This window comes from Podarcis melisellensis, assembly GCF_964234715.1.
Source record: "Podarcis melisellensis genome assembly, chromosome: 4".
Lineage (NCBI taxonomy): Eukaryota > Metazoa > Chordata > Lepidosauria > Squamata > Lacertidae > Podarcis > Podarcis melisellensis.
Window position 1 is genome coordinate 88,902,839 of NC_138531.1, and position 12,085 is coordinate 88,914,923.

The 12,085-nt window shown below is 43.8% G+C and overlaps 1 protein-coding gene across 1 annotated transcript in view; it reads right to left on the reverse strand.

Annotated features, from left to right (window-relative positions):
• FAT3 (FAT atypical cadherin 3) overlaps positions 1-12,085 on the reverse strand; it is a 458,658-nt gene that overhangs the window by 101,114 nt on the left and 345,459 nt on the right. The window contains exon 8 of the mRNA XM_081909132.1: positions 917-1,192. Coding sequence (XP_081765258.1) covers positions 917-1,192 — 276 coding nt within the window. The remainder of the gene's footprint in view (positions 1-916; positions 1,193-12,085) is intronic.

The following is a 12,085-nucleotide window of genomic DNA, read 5'->3' on the forward strand; positions in this document are numbered from 1 at the left end:
CATTTGGAGGCTATGAAGTTGACTATCTCTGTGCTAAATACTATGACAAGGAGAATTGAGTGAGATCCAGTCATCCCTGGAAAAAACTAGTAAAATTTCTCAAAGGTGTGAGATGTTAGTCAAAGTTAGTTTGGAAGTTCTAACCCACTGCCAACAAACAACAGTAATAATTTCTGCTCCATAGTACAGTGGTACCTCGGGTTAAGAACTTAATTTGTTCTGGAGGTCCGTTCTTAACCTGAAACTGTTCTTAACCTAAGGTACCACTTTAGCTAATGGGGCCTCCCTGCTGCTGCCACCACGCAATTTCTGTCCTCATCCTAAAGCAAAATTCTTAACCTGAGGTACTATTTCTGGGTTAGCGGAGTCTGTAACCTGAAGCGTATGTAACCCAAGGTACCACTGTATTCAGCATCCACTTCACAGCAGAACAACATCCCACCCCCCGTAATTTAGGCACATAAACCAGTGTCTTCTGCCTTGGGAAAATCCTACAGAAATGCAAGATGAATGAGAGCACTTTGCTTTCAATAACAGGGCACGGGCAAGAAGAGCGATAATCACCTTGTTTAATAGATTCTGAAAGAACTTTAAAAACTTCTCCTGAGAAACTCTTCAAGAGAGTCACCTCTGATAAAAGGCCCAGGCATTGGGAGATTATAATGTTTCTTCCATGTTCTCCCTTAAGATGGCAAAACCATTTTGTGAGATAAAAACGCTTTCATAGTAAGCCTCACAAAGCTTCAGCACTGAAAGAACGGAACGAATAAATAAATGCACGGCAGTGGAGGGAGGAAAATTAATTACTGCTTCCTTGCCAATTTTTAAAGCCTCTGCGCTTATCAGTAGACTATAGCACACACCTATTAATAGGCACTGATTGTGCCTGAGCACACATTTAATATTCAGTTCTTACCATTACGTTTAGGATGTGCTTATCTTGAGCTTCGTGGTCTAAGCGCTCGGCAGTGTACAGAACTCCTGTGTTGGGATCCATCCTGAACTTCCTCACACTGATTGAGTCAATACTGCTATGAATGATGTAGCTGAGCTTGTGCTTCTCATCTCTGTCTATGGCTTCAACTTGAAGGATCTCAGTGTCAGGGAGGATGTCCTCAGAAATCGTGACGTCGTAACTCGGGTGGGAAAATTCTGGACCGTTATCGTTGTTGTCCAATACTTTGATGAGAACCTGCAATATAAAAGGAGGAAAAATCGGGGTTTCGTGTTGGAGAAGAAGCAAATTATACACAGATACCTGCCACATTGGCTGATTTCAAACATATAACGATGATAGATTATGCTTACTTGCACACAAGCAAATTGCACCTGCTTCACTCCTCCCCGCTCCTATTAGGAGGAAACAAATCGCAATATCCGGCTTACAGTTTCATCCAAACTAGGGATTGTGGTTTGTTTCACTCCCAGAAAACAGTAATCTTCAGACCAAGTTTGATCTTGGCTTATCATTTGGACTCAGTCCTTGGAACTCTTGGCTTGAGGAAACCCCAGTGCTTTATTTAAGAAACACAGTCTCATCATGAGCTCAAGGTACAGGATACATGGTTCATAAAGCAAAGTTCTAGGATGCATCACCAGGCAGAAGAAAAGACACAGTGTCTTTGCAAAGTTTGGAGGAGTGTGAGTTTCAAAGGATGGTTGCGTTTCAGTTCCCGCATGGTTTCAGAAAGTGCAAAATAGGTAGGTTTGCCTTTAAATGAGAACTGAATCAAGATTCTCCCCCATCCCTATAGACTAACCATTCCAATATGTCTGTGGGGAAGCCTTGGCAGGCTACAATAAAAAACATAAAATAGATGTACTGGACCGTTCCAAGGTTAAGTCCCATTCAGTTCAATAGGGAATAGACAGGTGTAGGATTGCACTCTTAAAGAAATCATCCCTTCATTCCCTACTTGTTTCCTATCTGAGAAAGGAACCTTGTATGAGTCTTTAGTCGTCTGGTGCTTGAGGTTAATTGCCTGGCTGCAAAGCAGCACGTGAAGGTGTTAGCTTGCCTTGTACCAAGTCAGACCAACTAGGTCAGAGACATAAGAAGAGCTTGCTGGATCAGGCCAATGGCCCATCTCGTCAAGCAACCTGCTCTCACAGTGGCTAACCAGATGCCTGCAGGGAACTGCCAAGCACAGGATCTGAGCACAAGAACACTCTGCTGTCCAGTGGCTTCCATAAACTGCTATTCGGAAGGGTTACTGTCTTAAACTGTGAAGGCGCAGGTATCATGGCTAGTGGCCATCAATAGCCTTTTCCTCCATGGATTTTAATGCCATCTAGGTTAGTGGACATCACTGCCTCCTGTGGAAGTGAGTTCCATAGTTCAACGATGCACCACATGAGTACCATATTTTTCGCCCCATAGGACGCACCTTTTCCCCTCCAAAAATGAAGGGGAATCTGGGTGCGTCCTATGGGGCGAATGCAGGCTTTCGCTGAAGCTTGGAGAGCGAGAGGGGTCGGTGCGCACCGACCCCTCTCGCTCTCCAGGCTTCAGGAAGACATCCACAGCCTAGGCAGCCCTGCGGGAGGTCCCGCAGGGCTGTCTAGGCTGCGGATAGCAGCCAGTTTCCCAGAGCACCGGGCGCGCTGAAAGCAGAGCGCCCGGCAGACATCCACAGCGTGGGGAGTCCTGCGGGAGTTCCCGCAGGGCTCCCCACGCTGCGGATAGCAGCCTGCTGCCCAGCACGCGGGGCGCCCTGAAGCAGAGCGCCCCTCGCGCCGGGCAGACATCGGCCAGCCCCACAAGCTTGGGGGACAGCGGGGAGGCGCAGCGCCGCCATCCCGCTGTTCCCTGACGTGGTTTTGGGGGAGAAATAAAGAATTCCCCCCTTTATTTCCCCCCCAAAAAACTAGGTGTGTCCTATGGGACGGAGCGTCCTATGGGACGAAAAATACGGTAAGTACTATTAAAAAATCTGCCCTGAATCTTCCAACAACTAACTTCACTGGATATCTATAAGTTCTAGTCTTACGAGAGAAGAAGAAAAAACTTTTCCCCATCCACATTCTCCATGCCATGCACCATGTTATAAATGTCTATACTGAGAAGATGCTGATCTCCAGGATTTCAGATAGGGCTCTTCCAACTCAACTGAAGATGCCAGGGATCAAACCCTGCAAAGGATGTGCTCTACCACGGGGTATAATATAGTGAAGGGAGAACAGACCGTGGTTCAAATGCCTCTCTTCCACTGTATTCTAAAGCACTGCCGCAGCAAAAAGTTTATTCGATGCTCCACCAGATGAATCGCTGACTTCTGTAAAGTTTTTTCCTGAATGAATTGCCTGCCACTTCACCCCTGCCTCGTTCGGCCGCTTGTGTAGATGAGGTCGGTGTGGCCACCGTCTCATTGCTACCTCCATCAACAATGTGAGCCATTCTAAAGCTACTGGAAGCACTCAGCAGCTGTTTTGTCTGACACAGGTTCAGTCAGGATGCAGAGAGTGTGAGCTCTGGAAAAATCCGAAGGGCAGACGGAGCTAATAAGAAAACAACTCACCGCCCCCACACTTTTAAAGCGTGCGTAGGGGGTAGAGGGGTGGGTGGAGAGGATGTCTACTCGAATGCGTTTACAAGGCTTCAGTCTGAGCCCAGTCACTTACACCCACACTTCGCGTTTTAATGGAGGAAAAGATTTACTTATAAGCTATTATGATAGTATTTTATGAAAAGAGGTTGCCCTCGGAGAGACATGAAACATTAGCTTTCCGCGACGTTAGTGAGACGTTTGCTGAATGCTTTACCAGAAAGTGCGTAAACAATTCCCAAAAAATTGCCTGTAATGACCTATCCTGGGAACAGTCTAGAAGGCAGTTGCAATAAAATTCCCTCTAAGTTAAGACTATATTGCATGTTGCTTAGGGTAGGCTTGGGATGGAGTCGTTTCTGTGAGCTTTACACGGCTTGGGGAACAGAAGAGGGAAGACGAGGTACCCAGATTTGCTGAAGATGAAGGCAGCAGTAGAAACGATGGATACCCTGTAAAATCCGAATTGCTAATGATTACAAATATCCCTTGCATCCTATGGATTGGGATACTCACTGGGATACTCTGTTGGCCTTAGAAAAATAAGGAATGGTAGAAATCATTAAAACTGAGCACACTGCTGGGAACTTAGGTTGCTAAACAACAACAGCCACAACAATTATATGGAAAGTTAAGAATGAAAGAACTGAAAACCAAAGGTCTAATTCTGTTTTGTTGGGTCTAAAGTAATGCCCCTTTCTATGCATATGATGCATGATATTACGACTAATGACACCAACACGGCATAAAACATACATTGTGGCTGCCATACACGATGCCCATGAACCTGAGTAAGTTCCAATGAATTTAATGAGTATTCTGAGAAGACATGCACAGACCTGCTATATGTATTTTTTAAAAGCCGTGATGTATCTGAGGTGGACCAATGCATCCCAGAGGATAGGAATCAAAATTATTACTTTGCCACATTTAAGGAAGAGATTGTGGGTGGGGAGCTTACATTGAGCTGTGTGTTCCCACAGCATTCTTACAACAATTCTCTGTAGCAGATTAGGCTCAAGGTCACCTGGCAACCTCAGTCACAGAATCGTGAAATAGTAGAGTTGGATGGGGCAATCTAGTCCAGCCCCTCAATGCAGGAATCTCAAGTAAAGAATCAATGTCTGAGCACCTCCATCGTTCTGCCCGGACACTGAGGTCCAGTGCCGAGGGCCTTCTGGTGGTTTCCTCACTGCGAGAAGCCAAGTTACAGGGAACCAGACAGAGGGCCTTCTCGGTAGTGGCACCTGCCCTGTGGAACGCCCTCCCACCAGATGTCAAAGAGAAAAATAGCTACCAAACTTTTAGAAGACAACTGAAGGCAGCCCTATTTAGGGAAGATTTTAATGTTTAATAGGTTATTGTATTTTAGTGTTTTGTTGGAAGCCGCCCAGAGTGGCTGGGGAAACCAAGGCAGATGGGCAGGGTATAAATAATAAATTATTATTATTATTATTATTATTAGGAATTCAAACATTCATACTGTATGAAGCTACCTTATACAAAGTCTGATTATTAGTCCATCTATCCCAGCATGCCTTCTATTTGATTCCCAGAATGGTTTGAAAACCACGGTGCGGCTTCCGATTGGCTGCAGGAGCTTCCTGCACTTAGCCATGGAAGCCGCGTCGGACATTCGGCTTCCCAAAAACTTTTGCAAATCGGAACACTCACTTCCGGGTTTGCAGTGTTCGGGAGCCAATTTGTTCGGGAGCCAAGCCATTCGACAACCAAGGTACCACTGTAATGTTTATTATCCCTTTTAGCAGTAGTGAAAATACAAGGAACCCAATCTGGATAAGAAGCCGTCGTGGTCCTGATGCAGATTGTTCCCCTCCCTTGAACACTTGTTATTTGAATTTGGAGCAAATGAGGGATTTTTTCCCCCCAATTCAAAAGCGATTCACACAATCGCTAATTGCATAAACAGCATCACGTCTAGTTTGGCCCTGATGTAAAAGCCTTAACATTTTAAATGTCATAAGCTCCCATTTTCACATGAATATTGTTTTAGTTCAGGGGAATTGGCCCTGCTGGGGAGATTTTTTAAAAATCACACACAGAAGATTAATCGCAAGTCTACAGGGAAAAACAAAACCAGCGTGTGCTCACTTCAGAACGTTTGTTGCCCAATATTGCAAGAATCAACTGTTTAATGGGCTATCCAAAAGCTTTACTCCACTAAAGAGAAATACTAGAAAAAAAGGAGAATATATATATATACATATCACATAATGTATATTTATGCATGTGTGCGTGAGAAGGGGGCAGGGCTTATCCACAGCTGCCTTTCCTTTGCTCTTTCCCGGCATGGTTCACAATAGCCTTTTTTAAAATCCAGAGCTTTCCCCGCAAAAATCCGCTCTCTGTAGCTCAATCGGAACAAACAGCAATCTGCAGAAAGCCCAAATTCATGTTTGCACCAACTGAGCGCTAAAGAGCAGGCTTTTGCAGGGAAAGCTCTAGGGCAAAACAAACCAACAACTCAGACACTGAGCTTTTAAGTGCAGACTTGTGGCTAGAAAGAGTGGCGCAAAAGGCAAATGTGGAAAAGGCCAGAGTGAGAGGGAAGAGAGGATGGATACGCAGACAGAGATCTTACGGCTACTGGTCCATCAATCTGTTAGGGGGAGATTACTTGTTAATATCCCAGAATGATAAGTCAACATGGACTAATTGCTAGGAGATGTTTTCCTTCCACCAGGAACTGTTGAGGGTTTTGAAGGAAACAGAAGAGTTTGTTTGTGTGTTTGTGTGTGTGTCAGAGAGGGAGGGAGGGAGGGAGAGATGAAACAGGGTGCAGAAACACACCTGGAGGATGGTTCGGAAAAGGTAAGAGAGAATAAACTGCGTCAAGGTCTGGATTCAAGCAAGGCATCATCAGCTGGATTTGGGAACCAGAGAAGTAATTATGATGCTCAAGTAACATGACTACAGGCTCTCTCTCTCTCTCTCTCTCTCTCTCTCTCTCTCTCTCTCTCTCTCTCTCTCTCACACACACACACACACACACACACACTATTCCTCTTCCTACTCAGAGAAAGTGTTGCTTCCTCCTTCCTACCTAGAATGCAGCAAAGCAATTGTCTCCTACTTCTATTAGGCATCAGAGTAGAGAGCAGAAGAGATGTGCTTTCTGCCAGGAAGAGGAGGAGCTTGGAAAGACCTGTTGCCTGCACCCAAATTCATGCCAAACAGACTCCTTTGAGAACTTCAGCTCACCTGCTTATATATCTCTGCCTGTTCCAAACTGACTGCAGTCCACTATTCCTCATTCCTTCCTCTTCCTGCCTGCAGACCAGCTACAAATCTTGGGATTGTTCTTCTGCTTTCATTTCTATGCTCTGAGCAGACTCTGTAATTCATCCCCTCTCTTGCCTTTGCTCTCAGAAAAAGCCTCTTGAATATTGACATGCTCGCGGCAACAGGGAGCTTTCCTTGTACCTCGACTCAAATTTCGGCCCTGACCCATAAACAGATTGGGCACAGTTCTCTTGATCATGACAAACAACTAAATAAAACTAATATACAATTAATTCAGTGCTGCTAGTGTGGGCAGCTCTGAAAGATAAACATAGTGAGCAGAAGGCGAGTAGACCACTGAGCTGCTGCAACGCGTTTGAATTTTACAGAGGTTCATTCTGGGATGCTTACGCTTTCAGAAAGAAAGAAAAAAAATGTCATGGGGAAATGTTAATGCTTGTGTTCTGCCAAGTGCCAATGGGCTCTGAAAGTTTCAATTTGTTGCAGAATTCCTCCTTAATTCAGTTTCTGCAAGGTTAGTCACTCTGGTACAGCCTCATTTATCAACACACACTGAAGAACATGAGGTTTGGTTCACAAGAGCAATGTGTCTGTTACAGAAGGCAGCACAAAATCCATAGTTCTTGAGGGCAGGTCTCTCAGAGGAAGACTAGAGCAGGGCTCAACTGTTTGAGGTGTGCATTTGTGCGCCAGTGAATGTAGAATTTCGAGGGCTGTGTGTATATGGGCACTTTTGACCCTATCCAATATTTATCTGCAGGTCCTGGGTTCAGGATCCATTGTGGGCTCAAGTCCAGTACATATAAGATGCAAAAGCATTTCCCTCTGTGCATCAGTCTGTTCAGAACTTCGGACAGTGGGGAGACCTCATGTTTTTCCAATGCCTTTGCACAGTGTGGCAAATTATCTTGTCAACAATGAGTATTCCTTCTCACCTCCTGAACTTCCAACAAAAGACCGGCTTATAGGAATAAATACGGAATTAATGAGGCTCTTTCTTCCGATCTGCATTGTGTTTCCATTCATCTTAAATGAATGGTGCAGACTTACATGATTTAAGTGTTTCTCCATAACGGACAGCGAGAAGAAAAACATAGTTTTTGTTGGAAGCTAAATTGCAGTGGAACAGAAACAGCGCTGCATGCAATGAATGCAGGGCAGAATGGAAATCGATAACTCCTTTTATCGCTGCCTGCTAGAAAATAAGTTTAGAATTGCAGCCAGACAGTCATGCTCCCAGACTCCTGGGATCTTCTGATTCTAAGATTCATTACCTCCACCTATTCCTAATTAAAACATCCTTGGTAAGCAAAGCTGCTAAGATGGCCATTAAACCACACAACATCTGTAATGTGGACAGAGTGAGTTCTAAACCACTCGACCATTTCTGCTCACACTGTTAAGGCCTGTTTTTCACAAAGAGCAGCTGCACCCCCTGTGCACACACAAAATTCCTGAACACAGAAAAATGGAAATCTTGGAGGGCAGTCTCAATACTGAGGTGTCTCCTTCCATCAATGAACAGGCAGGGTCCTAATTAGAAGATTCTACCTGTAGGAGGCGCTATTTCACTCTCATCAGACCACCTGACAGAGCAAGGACAACTTTGGAAAACTAGGTTTCAGAGAGAAGGATTCTAGTTCTGCCCTCTCCCTGACATACTAGTTTTCTATGTGCATGGGAATTTATTCTCTCCTCCCATTGCCCCCATGGAAGAGATATTCCATTCATATCAATTCACACATCCAATCTCAAGTGATATAGTCAGAATACAGGTATATGACCTCATTGGATGTTTGAGAGAACTAGATCCAAGACACCTCATTTACAGTCAAGGGATGTTGCCTGAATATAAAAGATTTCCTTTTCCCTGCTTACTTCCGATTTCCCACAGTTAAAGCACTTCCAAATAAAGGCTCTTTGAGGCCCCTGAGCTTATAAATTAGCACAGCAACACTCAAAGCATTAGCAAAGATGTTCTACTCAGGGGGTGGGGAATCAGCAGCTGAAAAGACCCAAAGAAATACAGCTAAATCAAAGCAAATTAAAAATCCAGAGTAGGCGAGTCTCTTCCAAAGCAGGATCCAATGCTGCCCATCAGAAATACCTTTGGGTTTGGTTTGGCCAAAAATGCATCTGAATAAAAAAAAAAAGGTGATGTGCCAAGAACAATTACATTGGCCTTTGAAGCAAAATGTTGTGGTGGTATAGCACTCCAATCCAAACCATGTCTACTCAGATGTAAATCCTATTGAATTCAAGGGGGTTACTCCCAGGTAAGTGGGGTTAGGATTGCAGCCTTAATACTTATTAAATAGCTGAGTTATACAGGGAGTTTTGGAGGAAGATGATATGACAAGAGACCCACTGATTTAATATTGCTTCCAAGATGGTTTTCACTAGACAAGCTGGATCATGAATCTGTGGAGGCTTCCTTCACATTTTAGAACCCATAAAGGTCCAGGGAAGGAATCATCTCCATGAATATAGGGGGCTTCAAACTCAAGTGGTTCACCCTCCAACTTCTGAAGGGCTACTAGAATGGAAACGTGGGGAGTGGATCTGCCCAACTCCTGTGCTTTGAGGACCTAGGCTAAGGTGGGAGCACCATGCATGGAAAAGCAATTCCCAACCAAAAAGGCTAGACTAGCGGGGGGTGGGCAGCGGCAGCGGCTTTGCCTCTGGATTCTAGGCTTCTTCACACATTACACTGAACACAGGTACAAGCACTATTTACACCTGGTACACATGTGTACAACTGTTGATTTGTACAGGTTGTACACAAGTTCACAGACTATCTCCATTTGTTATACGTGAATAACTGTTCAGCTGTTAGGTACACAGGTTGTACATTTGTTGACTGCAACTATAAACTATAAAGTCTGGGAGTCACTTCCCCATTCCCACAAATTTGTAACAGCTAATTAAGATGTTCCTTTTAGACCTCTTGGATGAGACTGAGTTTTGAAATTTTGCAAAGTGCTCTGACAATTTAATGGAAGGGAGAAATATAAATGCCTGACATAACACATACATACACTTATCACAATGATGAAGCTTCATTTTTTAAAATTAATACTAATATGCAACATGAATTTGCCACCCTTTCCCCAAACATTCCCATAAGAAGTCTGTGGACACATCAATGCAATCTGCATTGTGCCACATGCAGGCTTTACACCAAATGATTATCACAGATGTGCGGCAAGGTCTTGATTTCCCTTTATGCACACGAGCCGGAGTTACGTTCAAGCAGCAGAAGACATGAAGCTGCCCCGTTCCCACCATTTCTGGAAAAAAAAGGTACAAGCCAAGACATCCCGAGGCAATTACATACACAAAAATAAAGCAAAATAATGGCGCGCACACAAACCCAGCCTTCCGTAAATTACTGCATGCCCTCGGGCTGTGATGAATCGGGCTCAGAAAAACTCAGAAAGCCCATTGCTGGCGTGGTCCTCCTGGCTCAGTCTTTGTTAAAGTTAATCAATCTGACAGGTACCTTCATACTCACATGCGGATAATAAATCAAGTAAATCAACGTTCTCCCCACTGCCACCGTTCAGCTTGAAGTCCCAGCAAAATCCACATTAAGATGGATCTTTTCTGGCATTCAAGCATTGGTGGCGGCTATCTGTCCACAAAGAGAGTGTGATGGCTGAAGACAACTGATTAACACAAATATAATCTTTCAAAGTAGTCGCTTGGGGAGTCAAGTTGCTTCACACACACACACACACACACACACACACACACACTTGACTTCTACCATTCCCCCCAGACCTCTCCTTGAATTTATAGAGAAGGGCTTAGTGCCTCCTAAAGTATCCTGAGTTTTTCTGGTAAGCTGCCATCAAAGCTAACACACAAGTAACATAACCCCTGTGTGAATTTTAAACCACGGTCATTTGATTCCCTTTACTAAGGGAGTAATGAGCTATGCGGAGAGGCTGGGGAGGGAGAAAAGGAAGTCATAATGGTTTTTAGGAGGCGAGGGGAAAACAACTCTGTAATAGATGGGTAACAGTTTTGGAACTAAAGCTGTTCAGCAGATCCACACCACTGATCACATTACTGAATAATAATAATAATAATAATTATAAAACAAGCTCTGGTGTTTCTACAATGCTTTTTACCACCTCCAACTACATAGCGGACATGCTGCCAAGGCAAGAATAAAAAAAAACACCTGAAGATGAGCAGGTGCTATTATGGAATGAAGATGAAATATGGTTTCATTCCATGGGTTGGAGCTCAGCTGTCCGGTGGACAAGTCTAGCTGTGACACAAGAGGGAAATTTAGGAGATATTTTATATATATATATATATATCACAAAGAAAAGAACTGACATATTGGATGATTTCTTATAGCCACCCACTTCCCTCAGAATCATGTTTTGGGGTTTTTCTTTTTTTCTTTTGGCAAGTATCATTGGAAGCGCAGGTGTCTTAAAGCATAAAAAGGGAATAGGCTACAGGCTGGGAGATGCTTAAGGGTCATCAAGAGATCTGCCATTGATACTTTCCTAGGGAAGGGTTTCATCCAGGCATATGGCCATATGGACAAAGAAAAGGAGTTATTCCCCTCCCCCTCCCCACATCAACTTAATTTGTTGCACAAGAGGCCATAATCTGTTCCCAACTTTTGCTCAAGTATGTTGCTCACTCAAAGCTATCAATGGTCCATCAGCCTTGCATTTTTCCTTGTGTTTCTGGCATCGGACCAGAACACGAAAACTGAGGACCTACCAGGAGGCAAGGTTGAGGAGCAAACAAAAAGTCAGGAACAATGAAAGGTAAGGATGCAAGGAACACGCCAGAGATCAAGAAGACCTCAATAAAACACTGTTGCCCTATACTGGATGGAAGGCAGGCTTATAAATGTACAACTGAATGAGCAAATGGCTGAATCACTTCATTGTTAGTAATACCTTGTCGCAGCACACAATGGATGGATTTCCTGTTTCTGGTCCAATCAGTTTTGCACTTGTTCATTCATAAGCCTGTTTCATCCACTTCTGAATTAAGCTGTGGGTTTTGTTTCTAAAAGTACTGTTTAAATATGTGTTTTATCACAAACCACATATTTAAATAACAGATTTCATCTCAGCGTGTGCATTTCCAAAAGTGCCTTACTCTAAAATGTACATTTCGCTAAGTCTTTTTTGCACTGAGAATTATATTGCAAAATTTGGAGAAGTGCAAAATTTGAATAACAGTTTTATTCTACTCCTCACATCAATCCAGGAGGTGACAAACAGATTGCTGGAATCCAC